The following is a 21,263-nucleotide window of genomic DNA, read 5'->3' on the forward strand; positions in this document are numbered from 1 at the left end:
TATTTTTGGAATTATGAGAGATAAAGGTGAAAGGTCAACTTTCATAGCTCAGGAAGAGAAGGCATGGGGAAAAAGAAATTGCCTTCAGTTGTATTCTGGGTCAAATGGCATTGACTGCTAAAACTTATTGAGTCTTATACTTATTGAGTCATATATACAGAACAGAGTAAGTTTTTGTTTTCATTATTATGGTAAATGTTACTGTAGGCCATTACTAAACTCTAGTATTTAATTGTCACTCTGAAAGTTGATGTGACCAAAATTAGAATGAACTCTCCTGCTAGAAAAAAAAATAGTAACTGCAATGGAATTTATTTATGAAAATATTCATTTGCATGTTGCTGCATACATGTAGAACGTATTGGTGAAAAGCACCAAGATCAAACGCAAGTCCAATTAACTGAACATGGAATACTAATACATGGGCCAAAAATTTTACAATTTTATTCAAGTGCTTAAACATGCCAGTTCTTAAAAAAATCTACTGGCTTAAATTAAGGTCTCACTGCAGACAGTTTCCTGAATCAAGACACACCTTGGTCACCGTAGAGGCTTTTGAGCTTAGCCCAATAATATTTGTTGATAATGAGCTATCATACAATGGCCTATGTTAGGTACAGAAATCATGTCGATTCTTTGACTAATGACTGTTAATGAGTTCTTAATGTCTACTGGTAGAAATATTGCCTTTGCCACTTTATCTACTAGCATAAAGCAAAATACACTGTCATTTAGCCAGTAAATAGCCCACCCAAATTTGAAGACCTGCATGCTAGTTTAAATTTCTTGATTACTTTAAAGGATTGGTTCAGTTGTCATACATGTTTATGTTATATGAAAGAGGACAATAAAAGAAACACAATGGTGAAAAGACTGTTCAAATATCTTTTTCGGTTAAAGAGATATTCAAGTGTGAAGTTTTATCAGATTGTGTAGAAACTGCTGAAATCTGACTAGCTGTGATGTCACATCCTCACATTCCTGGAAAGTCTTTGTTTTTTTCTCTAAATATTTTGTGATATTTCATGACTTTCAACCAAAAGATATATCAGGAGGTCTTATATTTGTCAAAGGAAGTATTTGAGATGAAACATCTGAAGAATTTTTGATTATATTATTTTCAAATGTGTTAAAAAATTGCAATAATTTTTAAAGAAATATACTCACAAATGTTAAGGAAGTGAGGATGTGACGTCACACCCTCACAGTAAGTCTTTCTACACCAGTCGGTTTTGAAAGAAATTTTGATATCTTCTAAGTGTCATATCTCCTTAATAACAGAGCATGCTATCATGGTAGTTTCTTCACTGTTCTTTTTGTCTTTTTGTGCTCTTTCATACAAAATACACCTGAACCAATCCTTTAAAGTGGAAGACAGAAAGTTGCAGTAAATAATAGTACTGAGGAACTGCACTGTAATAGTGAGATTTAAATGGCAGATCTATAATGGTGTGTTCAGTCACAATACAGAATATAATACAGCTCTTCAAACCATCTTCAAATATATGTACCTGTCCAAGTTCTTGTGTTCATATTGTGTAGTTAGGGCCTTAATTTATCACTTTGACCAGTCGAGAGGTCATTCTTGTTTCGCTAACCTCAAATATTTCCCTGTTGTCTCTAGGCACTCTCTGATTAGAAGGCATCAAAGGTTATTCAGTTTCACCCACACTTGACCCCTCGGACCACCTGCTGATGCTCTTCATCTTCAGTGGTGCACCTCAAGTACTGTACCCTCAGCCCTACCTCATGATGGTATAATCCTGGAATAATCCCCCCCCCCCCCTTCGAATAATATTTCAATGGTGCATGCATACAAGCATGTTTTTACCTCCATGATACAAGGGAGCAGCAGCCTGGTGTAATGTATATTACTATATAGCAATATAACAATGTCAATGCACCTCAATAGCAAAGTTTTCCTGGTACCTTATATTTAGAAACTATTGAATGTTCAGTTATTGAAATTGTAGGTTGTTGACTATCTCGCTCCTCACAGGTATGGTGACTGCTCTCAGGTTAGGGTACATTATGTCTCATTATTATGGATCATCAGTTACTGGTTAGTACCTTATATTCCATAGAGGGCACACAGGCTAAAACTATGAGTAATACAGAGAAACTCATGAAGATATTTTATAGTCTAAATAGGTAGAATAGAGCTTGTCTTAGATTCCTAGGGCCAGTTTTGAGGATAACAAAATGTAGAACACAAGAATAAAGTCTGCTACTGAATTAAATCAAGGCAGTGTTTTATATGTGATGCATAGTTTTACCAACATACTGATAATTGTAACTAATGTAGGATTGTTATTGTGGACAACAAGAGCAATAATATGTATTATATACATGGACCTGCGGCAGTCTAAACGCAAGAGCACTTAAGTTCTGTAGCTCACGATTTTGATACAATCAACTAGACCATTTTGGGTTTAGGAAATGCTCTTTCATTCCACTTTGATCCATCCCTGTTCTTAAATGTGGATGCATCCAGGGTCAGCTTTATTACATCTCCAAGGGGCAACAAGATCTCTGGCATCCCCCTAAATTCTCAAATGTTGAACAAGGCCCAAAGAATATCATTTTATGGGCCTTTCAATTTGTCCATTTAGTTTTGTCCTAAGCTCTCATGTACCTTCTCACCTGTTAAATTCCTTCCAAAGGGCAAGACATTTCTTTTCAACAGGTTAATTGATTTTCCTCTCGAGATCAAAATAGATTAAATTGATGAGAATTGATGTCCTCATCATGGCCTCTCATGATCAGATGATTGGTCCATTGAAGGACCAAATGATGCATGTAAGGTACCTGCAGGTAAATCAATACTTGGGCTTGATTTAATGACAACTTGAAAAAACCAATGACAGGAATTGAGAACGGAATCTCAATTTGTTCTGATATGCGTGGTGGAAGTAACAGGCAGCTTGTGGGTGGGGATATCGGTTAATTTTGGAATATTAAGGGGAAGGGTTTTACTTATGAAATGTAAGAAATTAACACATTAAATATAAGCTTGAGCATTCTAGTTGCAAGGTGACTGACTATCTCAACTCACTGAACCCATCCCTCCCATCCTCCATCAAAAAGCAAACTCTGTCTCCCTTTGAGGAGCATATATAGGTTTAAACAGGATTTGAGGAAAGGATTAAATTCCCGTTCAGACCAAATTAAAACCAGGAGAATTTCAACATTGATTGACAAAGCTACATGACACTCTGTTAGAACTTTAAAAAAAAGCCATAATATAACTTTCAAATAAAAATTTCCTTAACATCTAAGTGTTGGCCTGTGACTAATTTTTGAGGTAGAAAGGTATCAAATATACTTCTAATACGTGGAAGGTGGTTGGGGGTGCATAGAAGTACTTTGTACAGCTCTTTGATCATTGTGAGATAGAGGTAATAAATTTAGCTTTGTATTTGTTCAGCCCTTGAAGGTTTCCAAAGCTTCCTTTTGAAAATAAGTACTTTTCTCAAGCGTCTGTCTTAAGCTTTTGGTTACTTTATGAGGGTCTTTCTGAAATGGGGTCATGGTTGTTGCCAAATTGTCCTAGCTTTAAGAGCATTAGTATTTAGGAGTGATAAATAGTGGTTGTCACCTAAACTATAAGCTTGTCCTGAACCATAAACTCACAGCAAATAAAGTCATTATCTTATTGTGTAATATTCTTGAGAACTGTAATGCACACACTATAATTATCATAGCAGGACTCTAACTATGATATTAACTGTTTATTGTTCCATTTCAAACTATCATTTGAATTCCATCATAGTTTAACAGAACTTTTTGAGCTTGCTGAATGCATTGTGCAATTATGTAATATATATATATATATATATTGTTCAGTTGCCTGATGATCGATGCGCGAGCCGTACCCGTGAAACTCCGAGTAGCAGTATGATGATAGTTTAGTTAAGTATATTATGTGATAGATATATATATATATATATATATACATTCTTAGTAAAATCTATCCAAAAATTATTTAATTGGTAAATGAATCCCAGCAGTTTGGTTTATTGGTTGCTTTGATCTTGAATTTTAATAAAGGCTGCTTAACTTGGATCAGGTACCCTTATTTAATCTGTATAGATGACTATAATTAACAACCTAGAACATGTGTGACAAATGCACAGTACTACTATAACATTTTATCTAACCATGATGATCTGGTAACTACTGTAGTGTTTTCATAAGTACACAACTTTTATCTTAATTACTTGTAACTTGTTTGTTCAGTTGATTAATTTGGAACTATCAGATTTTCAGTCGTGATTATTGGGTATAGTACATATCGTCTCGGGTAGTCTATTTGCAATGTGGAACAGCTATGCTGCGGAATTGTCACATTAAAATGATTCATGATTGACATCATGATTGGCTTGCCTGATGGGATACTAGGGAGAAAAGTCTGAGTTTTGGAACCACGAACTTGACAACTCTCTCAAATGGTCTAATATACCATGTGAAATTAATTAGGGAGTAACAAAAAACAAAATGTCAACCAGAGACTTTTTCTGATCTTAGTATTAAGAGATATATGCAAAAAGTAAATCCAAAGTTTCCCAAATTCTGTTTGTATCAATCCTTATAAAACAAGAAGAAAAAAACTAAATGAATAAAAATACATGTTGCAAAGTTTGAAATGAAGCTTGACTGGCCACTGTAAGTTTTTGTTGTAGCATTTATTTTAGAAACAAGAAAGAAAGAAAAGAGAGAGAAACACTTCTAGTAAAATAAAGCAAAATGACAGATATCACTGATATTATTTCTTGAAATTTTACAAATAATGCAGAAAATCTGTCATAAATGATTTAACAATGAATGATTTAACTAATGTAAAGACACAAAACTAGGGTGATTTCAGGTGCAGCTAGAAATTCTGTCTCGAATACAGGTGTTTTTCTTCAGAGTGGTAGATTTGGAAGGCAAAAGTGGATTGGTCAAATTGGCGGGCAGAGCGCTAAATTGCTACCGTATTTTGGAACCTATTAGGCAGATGGAAAAAAATGTATAAATTTACATGGAGACAGGTAAAGAATCATAGTTCGTCAGTAGTCCAAACAAGCATTTCTGGAGAGTTCTTCCATTTTCAGATTAATTTTTATCATCTTCAAATTTTCTAGAAATTCAATTTTATGGTCACTCATATTAAAAAAATTTTGCAAGATGCATTATTTCTGCTAAAGTTCTGTTAACTGTTTTCACTAAATGAGGTTTTCAGTACACTCTTCGTTATTCCAAGGTCATCCATATCTATAGGCTTGCACATCCGTAGCTGTACTTTAGAGGGGAGAAAAAGTGTTAGAACTTTTCAAGGTTACTCTTCTGGCTGTCCAAACTGTTTAAATTTTTAAGTGTATCATGGAGGGGTTCCCCTTGTACAAAGGTCATTATTCATACATCTATGTTTTGTTAGTATAGTCTATCCATGCATCTAGTACTCAGCAGAAAGCCTGTAATGTCCTTCCTGGAAGCTACAATACTTAAAGATATTTCTCCATAATCTTGGTTTTTTATGGCTTCTTATCTTGGTTTCAGTTTTGTTCTCCTGAGGTAACAGAGTATCTTAATGATAGTTTGAAATGTAATCAGACCTTTGATGCTTCAAGGCAGCTAGAGGAGTTCATGGTCAACTTTGGAAATGTTAGTCTCCTTCAAAGAATTGTCATTCCTCAGGTTCTGCCTCTTCAGGGTCACCTTGTGGTCCGCTGTTTCTTGGGCTAGCACTCATAAAAATAAAATCATCTTAAAATTGGTTTCTTGAGATAGGGTTTAGAAACTAGATGTTTATTGTGTCTTCCTAACTTTTGAAAATAATCAAATTGTGGTATCAGATCTGTTTATTGTGCAATTCACTGATAACAGTGATAAGCTGATATATTGTGTTTTTGGCAATGGAAATAAACTGCAAGCCTCTTTAGATGGACAACTAGCATTTAGGAATACACACTGAAATACTATGGCATAGATGATGAATCTTCTAAGCGTGTTTCGCTTAAACTGTCACAAGAAGTACGGGTCCTTCTGTGATCACAAGTTGAAATAAATGTCTTTTAATATTATTACTGTAATTTCATTTTGGACGAGTAGAGCTCCCATAAAACAGTGATGAAACTAGTTGGTCATTTATCGTAAATTGGTATCTCAAGATGAGGAGTAGGCACCAAGTTGATCTTTAGTGCCACAGTGAAAGTTTGCATCCAATCGGGTGGGCCTCGACACTTCAAGATGGACTCTCATGCAAAAAGTGGAAATATTAAATTTATGGGAACTAAACGATCAGAAAAATCAATTTGGGCATTGTCAAGCTATTTTGTAGTACCATAGAACCTTGATACATTCATACAAACCCATAACTTTCATGTTTCCAGTTTGGTCTTTTAATCAAATCATATTGTTTCATCTGATCATGTCAGTATGATTGTGATGTTTAAGGTTTCGTTTACCGCATGGATGTGGTTTTAAGAACCTTCTCGCGGGCCACAACAATTTCCGAGAGGACCCTACTTTAACCCAACTGTGCTCTAAATTATGGCAAACTGTTTTACACAAAATTCAATATCAAGTTAATTGTGTATCATGAAGAGTTTTCCCTGCAGGTCTTCGTCTCCACACATGACATCGATGTATAAATAAAAAACAGAAATAAAACTTTTGCTTGCATTTCACTCTAGCTACAATTTCTTCTGTTAATTAACAGAAGATTGGCTAGGAAATTATAGACTCGTTTATAGATACTGCAGAAAAAAATGTAGCAATCATACTTTTATACAATCTTAAATGGCTTGCTTGTTAAAGAAAATCTTTTGTTTGATTACTTGAATTACTGAATTAGTGCATCGTTTTGATAAGACCTAAACAATCTTCTTCAGTTCTTTCAGAGAGAGCTCAGTATTCAACTTGAAAGGAGCATTTCGCAACAGATGGCATTTTCTCATTTCAAACTTTGGACTGTGATCTAAATTAAGCTCATGGAAAATATAAGAACAGCTGGTCAGGGATATAAAAGTACCCTTCCTTCTATATATGTGTTTGAGAGGTTAACCTGCAACAATTAAAAAGATGTTATTCTTAGTAAATATACTCCGGGCAGGCTTAGGATAATAAAAGTCGAATAGTGGTTTGAATGGTATTTTAATGGAATATACAAAAGTCAAATCAAAATGAAAATTATGATATTGAAGGTGAAAGTTCCTGATAAATTTGGAGAAGAATGTTTATATACAAGTAGATGTTATTCTATATTCATGGTTTATTTACATGTTTGGTGGAGAAGAAATATATTCACGCTAAATTCAGATGTCTGTGCCCCCCCCCCATCCCCCCTCCTGTGTTACTGCTTCTTGTCAGCAAATATCAGTCTGTTCGCTTTAATAAGCCTGTTATGTACAGTAACTTTTGTGTGTTGTAATTATGTATAATGCTTGTTGGAACAGACTTTAGCCAGTATATTTTGTAATTAGAGCCAGTAGATTTTGTAGCCAGTAGATTGATGTAGCCAGTAGATTTTGTAAGCACCTGTAGTGTTGTAGGGTTTTTAGCAAGTGGATTGAAATTGTAGAAATTTTGAGCCTGTTAGAACTCAGTGCCTGTCATTTATGTTGCATGTAGTTATGTTGTTCAGTCATTACAAGTTGAGGTCAATATTTATACAGGATCAGTGTTCCAAGATATGTTGTTTAATGATCGGCAACGGAAAAGCAAATTTGATAGGTTCTGCAGCATTCAAAGCAAATACATTGGAGTAAATATTCAGAAATGTACCAATATTACCTTTAATAATAATAATATAATAATAATAATAATAATAACAATAATAATAAATGAGACTTATATAGCGCCAAATCAGTAGACAAAAGTCACTGCTCAAGGCGCTTTACAAAGAAAGCAGATTAATTTACAAAAGAACAAGTGAAAAGATGGGTCTTAAGTAGACTTTCGAATGTAGAAAGTTTAGAGCATGTTCGAAACTGATCTGGTAACTTGTTCAAGAGATAAGAGCCAGAGTATTCGAAGCTTCTGTAACCAAAGGTCTTCCAGCGTGGTTTAGGAACAGTTAAATACAATTTGTTGGACGAACGAAGTGTGCGAGTTGGAATATATGGCAAGAGAAGTTGCGACAGGTACAAAGGCTGCTCCAGATGATGAGCACAAAAGGTGGAGTTCACTGACATTTTTGGGTACCAGCCTTGAAGTTCAAAGTTCTCTGGGAGATGATGTGACTAAATGTTTTCTTCTCATTACCGCCTGAAAGATTATCTGCGATCAGACTGATCCAGGGCTCGGATCTGCTATCATCTCAGAAATTCAACTTACCTGTTGACAATTCCCAGCTGAATTCAGCAACTCTTAACCTTTCAAAGTGATTTCTGAGTACTTGTAGAGCTAAGTTCTATTTTAAGAACTATTCTCTAAACTGACAAAATATATATTTGTAATTTATATATTTATGAATTATGATATGTTATATATTTATATACTGGCAGAATGTTAACGCTCTGTTTATAAGTGCGCCTTCTGTTAAGGTATGGAATGTCATTCCCATTAAATGCCATAGATGAATGGTTTATGGAGGGTTCATGGAAACCCACTTTCTTCACATTTGTGTGATCCCTTCCAGATGTTGTTGTCATAGTAGAAAATATTTTGCCAGTTGTTGATCTTCACATTCTTTGCCAGTAAAAAAATGGAAAGAAAAAAAGAACAGTTCATAAATAAAACATGTGTTGTATTATGGGGTATTATTCTTGTCCAAAATTAGGCCTAATTCGAGGTTTGGTTGCACAGCAATTGACAATGAGGATGACTCATAGATTTATGCATTCATAAACAAAGGTTCAATTTGAAGCAAATAATTTTATTAATGGACCATTTTATTTGTGAAACATTTATAAATAGTTCAGTTGATTAATAGATGCATGAAACTCAACAATCTGCTGTGAGAATGAACACATGTTGCTAACAACTTTTTAGATTTATGTTTTATTATGATTAGTTTACTACTTTTTTCAATTTCCACCAAACTGAGTAGTTTTCTACCTAATTTGCATATCTCTAATTAGGAACCAATCAAATAAGATTCTAGCGTTCAGCTCCAGCTGATGAAAGGTGATTTAAAATTTTACAAAATGTCATATAAAACACTTGAAATTCCACAATTTTCTAATTTCTCTTTCAGTTTCATATAGCTTATATACCTTTGGTTACTCAGAGTTTGCAAGGCGCCTTCCTGGAAACGTGTTTTTTATTCAATTTCCCTTCTCATTTTCATTCATCCCAGCCTCTTATTTTCTGGAAGTGCACCCCTGTGATATACCTTATAAAATTTCTTTGAATTTATTGTGGTCTGTGCTTCATACTCTCAACACCAATTTTCTAAACTAGTCCCCAGGCAGTAATATCAAACATAAGTCACCTTGGATAAAATTAGTCCAAATGAAGTTTAAGGGTGAGTCATATTTCGTTATTAAATGTTCGGCAGTATATACATCAAGATGGCAATTTTCTTTGTCCCTGTATCTTCTCAATTCACTCCTCTTGTTACCATCTTTGGAGTTTCTTATAATGGCTGGTATAGCTGTCAATTGATCTAAAAGTTTGTGGTTTTGTGGCAGAATCTTAGAATGTTGGCATAGCAGAATGGATGAGGTCCAAATTGGAATAATTTAAAATGTATATTTAGCTATGCGAAGATGGATTGGTGCATGATATATGTAAGTCTGTAATTTGGTTCTTCAGAAAATTTCTTTGTTTCTCGAAAGCAGGCTTTGCCATAAAGGACTACATTTAGCTCTTATCTGGTTTGTCTTTGTAATGTAGAACATTGGGTTCTGCTGGCTAAATTAATATTTTCTAGTTTTGTGAGATAGCATAAATCAGGCGAACAGTATTAATTTAGCCCCAAGCTCAAGGTACTTGCTGATATTACTCAATATATTTTAAAGGTTTTTTGCTGGATGGTTGAACTGCCTGGATTATACCTTGAAATATTCTACAGTTTTCAACCAGGGAGTTGTTATGGAAAAAACTCCCTGGTTCAACTTTACAATTACTTGCAGTGTGGAAAGATTCTCTAAGTGGCGTGTTTAGTTACTTGTTCGAAGTTTGGTCACAAGTGGCCATTATTTGACTTTCTAGCATATTTAAGGCTAAAACTGGTGACCTTAAACTGTGGGGTATTTTATGATACAGTTGAGTAGAGTCTGAATGACAGAAACACTGATTATTTAAGTAATTAATCTTTTTAAATTAATATTAATATTATAGCTTATGTCCTTATCCTGCAGGTTATAAATATCAAAACTGTGTGAAACTTGATGTTTACCTCTAATATGCAGTAGGTGTGGCATACGTGGGTTCCAATTTTCATGTTTACCCTTCAGTAGCTATGATAGGCAGTCAAGCACATGCATCACATTTTGAATCCACTTAAATTGCACTTAATTTCCAATTTCACCAAAAGCTAGCAAGAATTCCTTAAAATGAGATTGCAGTGGATCAAACTAAGACACACATGTTTCCAATTTTTATCTTTCCAATTGAAGTTTAATGAGCAAGTAATACAGAAATGGAATTTAATGCTTATTTTCCAACATGTTTTATTCATATACTTACTCATGTTTTAAAGTGCAATTTACTACACATCACATGGATGCATAAAGGAAGTTGGAAAACTTCAAAATGCTCAACATTTTAATTTCATTTTCTGAAATGAAACTTGACCAGTCAAGCAACATTTTTATGTGAATTTAGTATATTAAAAAAAAAAAAAAAACTGTTTTTAATGATTGAAAGAGATTTTACTATACTCTATCAACTGATTCTAACATACTGTATATCAATAATGATGGTGATCATGCATCAATGGTTATGTTTATTTACATGTTGCCTGGCGCAGCACATTTAGCATGCTGACACAATTTACAGAAACACGACACTCATTATCTAGAGTAACGAGGTTAATGCTTAAATACAGCTGTGATTCAACATTTTTAAAAGCTCAAGAAATTCACTTAGAGCCATTTTCTAGCCGGGCTTTATAATTTTCTATCAAGTGGCCCTGCCTTTTCTTTATTCTTATTCGACCTGTGAAGCATACTTCCTCTCAAATTATTTTGCGCTAGTCATGCATGCACACCACCATATCCTGTCATTAGAACAAAATGTTTGGAACTAAAGAGATGAAAATGTGGTTTGCCGGTAATTGCAGTGTGAAGAGGAGAGGATGAAGATTCCAGTACTCTTTACATGTACTAAAGACTGTGCAGTTCATTCTGCAATAGTCAGGGCAAAATTTGTAATGGTCGCCAAGTCATCGAAGACCAGATTTCTATTCCAACAGCGAACATCAGCTTTGGAGGTCATCTGAATCCATGGAGGACATATTGTTCTACATCAAATTCAGACTGCACAGTGACCCCACCCCCCCCCCCCCCATAATTGATAAAGTTATATCTTGCTTCATCAATTTTGGAGATATTGCAATAAAACAAAAATATAGTGGTAGGTAGTCAAGTAATTGAAGACTGACCAGATTTCTTTTCCAACAGCTAGCTAACATCAGCTTCGTAGCCTGTCTGAATCAATGGAGGACATATTGTTCTACATCAAATTCAGATTGCACAGTGACCCCCCCTCCCCCACCCCGGTAATTGATAAAGTTATATTGTCCTCCATCAATTTGGAGATATTGCAATAAAACAAAAATATAGTATGATCATCTGATAGGAGTTTTTTAATACTGGCCCCAAGCTGGTGTTCTATTCACCAAACCTACAGATCTCTCCAACAGTTCTTGTAGGTGTTGTCCATTCTCTGTTGTTTGCTACATTTCTTAAAACAACCAACATTTTCTGTGAGGGCAACCCAAAAGTAAGACATGGTTGTCCTATAGTGACAACCAGAAAAGGAAATAAAAATCCTTATAAATTTTTCCCTGTTAATGTGACTGATTAGGTTAGCCTTGTTTGATATTGGTAAACGGTTATCACACAGAAATGAAGCAGTAGCACAGCATTTTTAGTACTCAGAGTGCAAACAATTTGTAGTCAAACATTGGTAATTAGAATGACTGTATAATATGAATGAATATCATCTGTGTTAAATGTAGTTAAACAAGGATCACTCCTAAGTCCTGTAAATGTAACTTGAAGGTCAAAGTTGAATTTTGCCTTGAATTCAATATGTCAGTTTGGTGTTATCACAATGCACCAATAAAAGAAAAACCTAAGGCAATTGAAAAAGTGTGGCACACCAGACTTTCTGTTTTGCAGTAAACTGAAAAATTTGTGTAAATAATTTGCTAATTATGGGCAGCAAAATGATTTTATCCATAACTTTTCTGGAACTAGATGAAGAGCATTACGTCTGTGAATTTTAGCCAAAATGATACTCGTTAATAATCCAGTCTAAAATATCAGCATTAAACAGTATATTGTGTAAATTCTTATGGCTGTATTCTATATTGTATCCCACAGTGTTGTATTTAGACAATATTACATATAAATATCACTGCCTTTTGGCAGCTAAGCTTGACACATCCTTGATACAAGCTAGAGAGGTTTTATGGGTTACTGCGGGAGTCATCTAGAAGGAATCAGCATCGATGATAAAATGTTAAAAATATGGCAAAAAAGATGCGAAAACTACCGCAGCGCGCTGGCATTTGTACCTTGTAATACAGACAGAAATAGAAATCTGTAGGTACGGTAGATACCAGTGTAAACCCTGGCTACATACTGAGCTTGAATAGATAAAACTTATTTGATTAACATGCTAAAACTGGTTACTGTTACTTTCTGATGAACAGTGTGAATAAGGCCTGGCTGGAAAACCTTGCGAACCTTCCGAACCAGGTTCGCGGGAAATCCGCGATGCTCGCGGGAAATCTAGCCTGGCTAGAGAAAAAAAAATCGGGGGAAAAAAAAACGGAAAAAAAAAACGGGTCGAAACTAAAAAAAAAAAACATGAAGGAGCAAAAAAGTACATCTGTAAAAACAATAAGGAAAATTTCAGAAGAAAAGTTTCAGAAACAAAAGAAAAGTGTCCAGAGAGCGTGCTCGCAATTTTAGTCACAATAGCCTATAACGAGTAATGATGTGTCCCCAACCCACTCACAAAGGGAAATGTCACACAGACACACACGGCCCAGCGCGGGAAGGTTGCTGTAATAAATCAGCCTCGCGGGAAATGTTTTGAACAATAGGCCTATTGCCATTCCACATTTTTTTATACTTATATTGTATGTTAGTTAGTAAACGTTTTCTTTCGTATGAATTTGACTTCAATTCAGTGTTCCCTTTAAGGTGCGGGATTCCCTTCAACTGACTCAGTAATCCCGCAAAGAAAACATTTGTCTGCTGGAAATCCCCGCATCGTTTTCTTGCATTCGCGATAAGTTTATACTCAATGCACAACGTATTCACTTGACTGTAAAAAACTCCGAAAATCAGTAGAGAAATTACCAATTGTGTACGAAAAGTAAGTCGGTACACCTTTCAAATTTTACGAAAGATCCAGCAAAAACACTTTCGAAAAATTCACGCGAAAATGGCATATCGTGCTAAATATGCAACTAACGTCATGTAAACAAGGCTCTAGTACACCCATCAATGAATAAACGGTAAGACCACATCTGGTGTTAAGCGGGGGGAAAAGAAAGTATTTTCTAGAATTTCAAAAAATACGGAAAAATAATATCCTACCATAGTTAAGTGCATAGCAAATAGCCTAACCACCTCGTCGGTTACGGATCTCACGTAACTACAAAAACACAACTAATTGTATTTTGCAAACTTGACGTTTTCTACAAGAACATGGAAATAATATTAAGCATTTAGTTAATCATGCCAAGTGGCCTAAAACATATTTTATTACAAGGTTTACTTTCATAAAGATGGCCATAGCTAGTGGGGCCTCGATGTGCTGCGTGTATCATGGGGAATACTCCATGAAACGTTTCTTGGAAACGTGTCAAAAATGTTAATAAACAGGTGTAAGACAGGGGGATGAGCGCGCAGTTGTTTGGTAAGGTACCTGGGAAAATTCGCAGCACATGTACAGTAAGTAGCCTACCGTAGTATATAAGTAGTGTTAAACCATACTGCAGTTGTAAACTGATGTACGTATAGTGTGCGCTAGTCATTGTTAGGCAGTCTATCAACAGGGCTTTGCCGAACGTTGTTTGTTTCATAATATCGGAAGTTCTGTCAGTTAAAACTTTTTAAAGATTGTACAGTAAGGCAGATTAAATCTTTTTTCATTTTATAACATAATATAGCTACTCTAACTTTTCACTTTCAAATTTTCATCAGCTTCGTGACAATTTAAATTCAAAAAGTTGTCAGTATTTTGCATCCTCAACTGCGAATTTTTTATCGCCAGACACGCAAAAATACCAAAATTTTCCGGGGTCTTTGCCCCTGAACCCCACAAGGGGTTCAACCCCTTGACCCCACCAGGGCCCTATTGCGGGCCCCTGGACCCCGGCGAACACCGGCGCGAACACCGGCGGGAAATCGGAAGTGTGTTCGCGGGAAATTGAACAAGGTTTTCCAACACTGGCCTGAGGTATTGTAAATTTGTGCATTGAACACTGAGTTTTATACTGTGAAGCCCATTTCTTCCGTTCCTTGTAGTTGGGTGGGGGAGGGGGAATCTGGCCAGATCAAGGCAATTTATGTATCTGATATGCCACATCGAAAGGGTTTATATACCCCTTCCAATATCTTTAATTTATACTTTTAAGTGCTTTAGTCATGTGCTTGGAACAGATAAACTATCATGTACATACGGTATGTAGTGAACTGTGAAACCTATGGTTAACATGCAGCATAGGCCTACATATCATCTGAATTTCAAGAGCTGTTAATTGGATCACTTTTAGATTTTGATGATTAATAAGGATGAAATGTTCTTTAACAAAGCGTTAATAGCATCATATTTAGATTTGAAGTGAATTATGAAATGATTTAATGCTTAAACTGTTCTGTGTATCAATACTACGAACCCAAACTTAAAAAATCACCAACCTTATCAATATTCATAAAGCAACTGAAGCTATATTTGTTAAACAATGATTTGTAATATATGCGTTAAAGTTATCACATTTAATAATGCTACTTGTGCTTCCCGTTCGGGAAGTGGGGGGGGGGGGGTAGTTAGCGTATTGTATTTAATTTGTTCATGGTGAATCTGCACTTTATGAGTGTACAAGCGTAGCTTTTTCAGATTTTCCATGCTTTTTTTCTTTCTTTGACATTGGTATTATACATTATTGTGAATGTAATTGTAAAAAAGAAAAAAAGTGAAATAAACGAAACGAAACGAAACGAAACGAAGTTTATTCTATAGGCCTATATGTTTTATATGCAGACACTACGTGTATGATGTGTCAGCGATATTGTCAATGCTATCCATCTCCGTCGATCAGTCAAAAATTTCTGTGAAAGCAATTAAAAGCATTCTCATACCTCCAGTTGTCTAATCAGGCAAGATTTCAGAGCTAATCAAAATGTAAGCCAAGTGGAAAGAAAGCAAGGATCAGCTTCTTCTCTAGGGACTTCCCCCCATCCCCCCCCCCCCCAAACAAATTCAATTTAAACTTGAGATAAAGATGGATTTTCTACCTTCTCAAAAACGACAGGGTTGACGGTAATGCACTTGACATAAGACCTACAGGTAAGGTTGAAAAATCTGCTGCAAAGAGATGATATTAAGGAGTCATATGTCAGACAATGAATAGTTGAAGGTAAAAACTCAATTAAATCTAGCAACCTGACGGTGAATGTGCTAGACTTTTTTCAATTATCTTATAAATATCTCACCATTTGAATTGGTAGAAGACCCCAGAAGCATTGAAATTGATTTGACCTTAAAAGAGGTGAATAAAACAAACTCCAAATTTGCAGTCATGTTTGTTTGAATAAATGAATATTTTACGTCAAGATTACTTTTGTGTGCTTACCTGTGTATGTGCTATCGTAACACATTGAAACATGCTAAAATCTTAACTAAAATATCTTCCGAAAATTCCTTTTGTCGGCACGCACTTACAAAAATGTCTGATTGTGCACGGAGGATTTTATGTCAAGCAAACAAATTTAATCAAGAAACAGGTTAAGCATTGGCTGGCAGTAATAACATATGACCATACATTGCAAAAATGTAACAATCGAAGGACCCCTCTGATTTATGATAATAGTGAAATTTTTGTTGACTATACTTTTAATTATAAAGAGACATCGTTTATACAAGTCTTATTGAATTGAATGGCCTTGCCAAAATAGCGTAGCAGTTAAAAGTGGCATGGGCTGGTGAGGGTGTGGGGGGGGGGGATAGTAATAAAAAGGATCAATTTCCTGTCGTCCTTTATTTCCTGTTGAATTGACTTTAAGAGTTAATGAAATTAAAATTCATTGTTTATTCTCATCTCTCTTTCACAGCCTTTTTTTTACACACATTACGTACACACGTACTCTTTGCTTGCGAACATGAAGAACTTTCCATCAAATGTCCCGAGGGTACGACTATAAGCATTGACAGTGCCAACTATGGAAGACAAGTTTCCAACACGGACATGTGCGCCTACAGGTGGAGTGAGGGAGGGGTCAACAGCACCGACCTGAGGGTACCCTCAGAGGAAGATACCAATTGCAGAGCAGCTGAATCTTTGCAGGTGTGGGGACTTTAATATGGGACTTATCAATGAGTGCATGGTATGGGGAAAGGGGGATGGGAGGGGGAGGGGGTTTGTAGGTGGTGTGGGATGATATCCTCAGAGGAAGATACCAATTGCAGAGCAGCTGAATCTCTACAGGTTTGGGGACTTTAATATTGGTGACTTTTCGATGAGTGATGGGTATGGGAGGGGGAGGGGGCAGGGGGGTTGTAGGTGGTGTGGGAGGATATTCTCAGAGGAAGATACCAATTGCAGAGTAGCTGAATCATTACAGGTGTGGGGACTTTAATATGAGTGACTTATCAATGAGTGCATGGGTAAGGGGAGGGAAGTGGGAGGGGGAGGGGTTCCTAGGTGGTGTGGGATGATATCCTCAGAGGAAGATACTAATTGCAGAGCAGCTGAATCTTTACAGGTTGGGGACTTTAAAATGTGACTTTTCAATGAGTGCTTGGGCATGTGGAAAGGGGGTTGGATAGATGGCATGGGTGGGGTGGGTAGGTGGAGAGGGGTAGGTATGTGTTACAATTGCAACTGACTACCATGAATATGAGGTACATATGTTATGATTTAATTTCCTTTTGGTTCTTTACAGACATTAATTTCTAATTGTCAGGACGAAGAGATGTGTACACTCAGGGTAACCAATGAAATTTTCCAAGAGGATCCTTGTCCAGGAACTCTTAAATACTTAGATGTGACTTACAAATGTAGACCAAGTGAGTATTGAACTGTATACAACTACATCGATATCATAACGAGCAGTAGAGAAACAATGCATTAACATCTGCATACTGCATTGATACCATGTAACAGCAATAGAAATACAATGCATTTACATCTGTATACTACAGCATTGATATCATAACAAGCAGTATATGAGAAACAATGCATTAATATCTGTATAACAAGCAGTACTAGAAAAAATATGTATTTACATTATCCTTCTGTACCAGTCTTCATTCTTTACTTATAATACACTTTCCTATCTACCTAACCAACTGATATGATTATGTTTTAGCACTGTAACCCCTGATCCGACCATCAGAGAGACTCCATCTGTGACATTCCTTCTTTTTTGTCCAGTTTACCCCCTTTCTCCTCCTTTATACCATGGTACAATTCCAAAGTAAACCAAAAGAGGGGAAGGGGGGGAGTGAGTCATGACCCGGATGTGTAATCAGGAGGGTGTCGTGTTAATATGTCCTGAATTGTAATCTAAATATCTACCTAAGAATGCCTCAGACGTTGTAAACTTTTTTTCAGGGGGAGGGAGGTAAAGGGCCTCCAGACCCCCCTACACAGAATTCAGCCCCCATAGCCCCAGCACAACCCACCTCTATAAAATCCTTCACCTCTTGCCCTTCTACAAGAGTTTATCCCAATCTTTATCAGTCGGGGGGGGGGATTTTGAATTTACCCCCTCCCAACCCCTTGTAATCTTGTGCATGCTATGAGGCTGCCATTAATCATATATAGTATAACATATTACTGCTTGGAAGACTGGGCAAAATCAGAAATGATGGCTGCTGTATGTGATATCTCAATCAATGTGGGAGATGATCTTATATGTACAAGGTAATTTGTTTATGTATTCTGAGAAAAATGATTACTCATAATTCCTCCATATTTTAAACAAAAAGAAAAAGGAAGAAGGAATTGTGAAATGAAATGTATCAGATGCTCAATCTGCCGTTGAAGCACCAAGGGACAAATGTCCACCAAAAGGAAAGTGTGCGTGTGTGCGTTGGTGTGTGTGTGTGTCTGTGAAATATTCAGAAAGATGGTCAACATTATTTTCACTGTTGGAATGTGATGTCATAATGGGTTGCTCGTCCTTTGGTTTACTAAAAGCAGTGGAGTGGTAAAATGGAGTTTACTTTGCTCGACTCTAATGCCCTTTCTCCATTCTAATGATTCAGTTTTTCAGTCTATCAAAACAAATGTATAGAAAGATGGTCTGATTTTCAAATATTCTATTCTTCCACCAACTCTTTTATCAACAATATAAACCTAATAAATGCGGAACCCCGAAGAATTGGGGACTGACTTGCAGATTTTTGCTTCTTTTGCTGGAGGCAAAAAAAGGAACCAATGCAATGATGATGGTGTTTGATATGTATGTGTGTGTGTGTGTGTTTGCAAGTAAGCATGTGATGGCTTGGCTTGTAAATTGCAATAACTCAAACAGTACATTCTGTATTACTTTGATGATTAGTATGTAGAAATATCTCTCAGTGAGTACAGGAACCCTCATGGTTCTCATAGAAGTCATAAGGTCATCTGAAGGTCTCTAGCAGTCCAAATCTAAAAAAAAATATATTGTTTTCACCTGATAACTCCCTAATTATACTCCCTAAAAACTCCCAACTCCCTAAAAATCTCTGATAAAATCAAATCAAGCCCATCTGCTAAGGTCTTTAGATGTAATTTAACCAAATCTTTTATTGAATCTTATTGATTATGTTATTATTATTACGTATTTGCTATAATTCAATTTATCATGTTTATCACGTCATCATGTTATCATGTTTACATCATGGTTAAATGTATATCACATGTATATAGATGACACATAATTAATATGTAAATACTTCTAATTGTAAACACCTCATTTTCTTTTCACAGGGAGTCCTCTGCATTGTTAAACCATGTATAGGTTTTCAGAGGACTTCCCTTCACATTGTACTTTTGTGAGAAAACAAATAAATCAAATCAAATCAAATTAAAACTGATGAACTTCATAATGAGGATGTAGTCTCACCTTGATCGACAAATGAAATTTATAGCTCCTCATGGAGATAGAGGTCATATTGGGTTCAAAAGAGGTCAAAGTCTGAAAACAATGTGAACACAGTAGCTAGGAATGGAAATCTTGGATGAATGTTTGATCCACTAGAGTGAGCGCAAGAACTGATAGCTTTTTGTGGAGGTCAAAGGTTATTTGATCCCAACAGAGTTTAAAGTCTGTAAACCATGTCAACAATTTAGTGAACGAGCTCCTAAACTGAAACATGAATATACTTGATACTTGATATGAAATAGGTGCAGATCGGTATTAAAACCTTATACTAATCACTATAAACTGAAGCCAGCATTTGTTCAAAATTTTGAAAATGTTGTGTGCAGGTTACTAATGCATGTTCTCATACAAGATTTTGTAAGGATTCACCAAGTCTGTTGGCTTTGTTTTATGATTTAAAGTTACAAATCCTTGGAGGGAAGGAAGGTGAGAATGTGTAGTGGGAGCTGGTGGGACGAGCTAGCAGTAAATTCTTACTTGTAATATTCAATTCAATTCAAATCAATTCAATTCAGGTTATATGGAGGGGAATTGTCTAGCCTTCTTTCTGGAAGGCTATCCTCTTCCACCGCAAGCTGTACCACCTAGGAGTTTCTCTTTGCTGAAAAATTGCATTCCTTAGGTTAAAACATTTGATTGGAAGAAAGAAACTATGAAAGCTTAAAAGTCAGGAATATAATATATGACACCTGATATCCTCAAATTACATCGCTAACCCTTAAATTTGTAGGTTATAGGGATTGGAATCTGTTCTATGATCAGCTGCCAGGTATCTTTGGGGGTAAAACCTTTGCCGGGCTTCCCTGGGCTTAACCTTCGTTTAATGAACCTAGCAGTAGCAGGGTTAAGTCAAACAGAGGTGATGTATGTGATGGAATTTGAAAATCATCTACAGGGACGAACTCAAAAAGACATCTGCTGGTTAGATCGAGAAAGACACTGAAATTTCATCGATGTGTTGATATAGTGTTGATATACTGCCAATACTGCATAAGTGCTGTACCGTTAGGCACTTGTTCTTGTTAATAGTTTTCAAGACTGTTTAAATATTTGCAAGCAGAGTGTAAGCAAATCATCCATGAAAGATAAATGGGCTTGATCTGGAATGAATGGTTGGTTTCACAAGGAGTTTGTATTAAAGTGTACTTAATATACCCCCTAAACTTTTGAACTTATTATTTTTACTGTACACTTATACCTTGAAGCAACTCCTCACTATTTTAACCCCCATTTCCTTCCCGAAGATCTCAACCGGTAGCTGAAACATTTGTAGAATGAAGGGCGGAGGGGGGTGGGTGGCAAATTTGGGACAAACTGAAATTTGGTGCAGGGGAAAACAAAGGTGCTTGGTAAGTGCCCCATTCACCTCCATCCAGTTGAAAAGCAATATGATAGATATATCATGCAGTAAAGGGCCAAGATGTGTGTGTGTGTAAAATTATGACCGGAGTGCCTTGGGATTCCTCTCCCCATCAAATCCCCTCCCCCCAAAAGAACACAAAATATGAAGGGGAACCAGTTTTTTGCCCCTCCAAGTTTACTGTCCTAAATTTTCTATGCTGACTCGGTGACTCCTTGTGCTTGGAACAAAACTCTTAGGAAGGGCCTGCGTGCTAATCATGCATGAGTCCATAAATACCAAACTCCTTTGTGCCGTCATAGAAATGCTAGAATTAGAATAGAATTAAAAAGTAAAAGATGTAATATGACCAGATTTGTTATGCTTACATTGCATAACCGACTATGATGTTATATTCTCATGGCCAGATTTATTATGCT

At 36.1% G+C, this 21,263-nt stretch overlaps 1 protein-coding gene across 1 annotated transcript in view; it reads left to right on the forward strand.

The window, feature by feature from the left end:
- Nucleotides 1-21,263, forward strand: part of LOC139962768 (uncharacterized) — an 81,400-nt gene that overhangs the window by 18,540 nt on the left and 41,597 nt on the right. The window contains exons 2-3 of the mRNA XM_071963079.1: nucleotides 16,446-16,678; nucleotides 17,277-17,400. Coding sequence (XP_071819180.1) covers nucleotides 16,446-16,678; nucleotides 17,277-17,400 — 357 coding nt within the window. The remainder of the gene's footprint in view (nucleotides 1-16,445; nucleotides 16,679-17,276; nucleotides 17,401-21,263) is intronic.

The sequence above is a fragment of the Apostichopus japonicus genome, chromosome 21 (genome assembly GCF_037975245.1).
Source record: "Apostichopus japonicus isolate 1M-3 chromosome 21, ASM3797524v1, whole genome shotgun sequence".
Lineage (NCBI taxonomy): Eukaryota > Metazoa > Echinodermata > Holothuroidea > Aspidochirotida > Stichopodidae > Apostichopus > Apostichopus japonicus.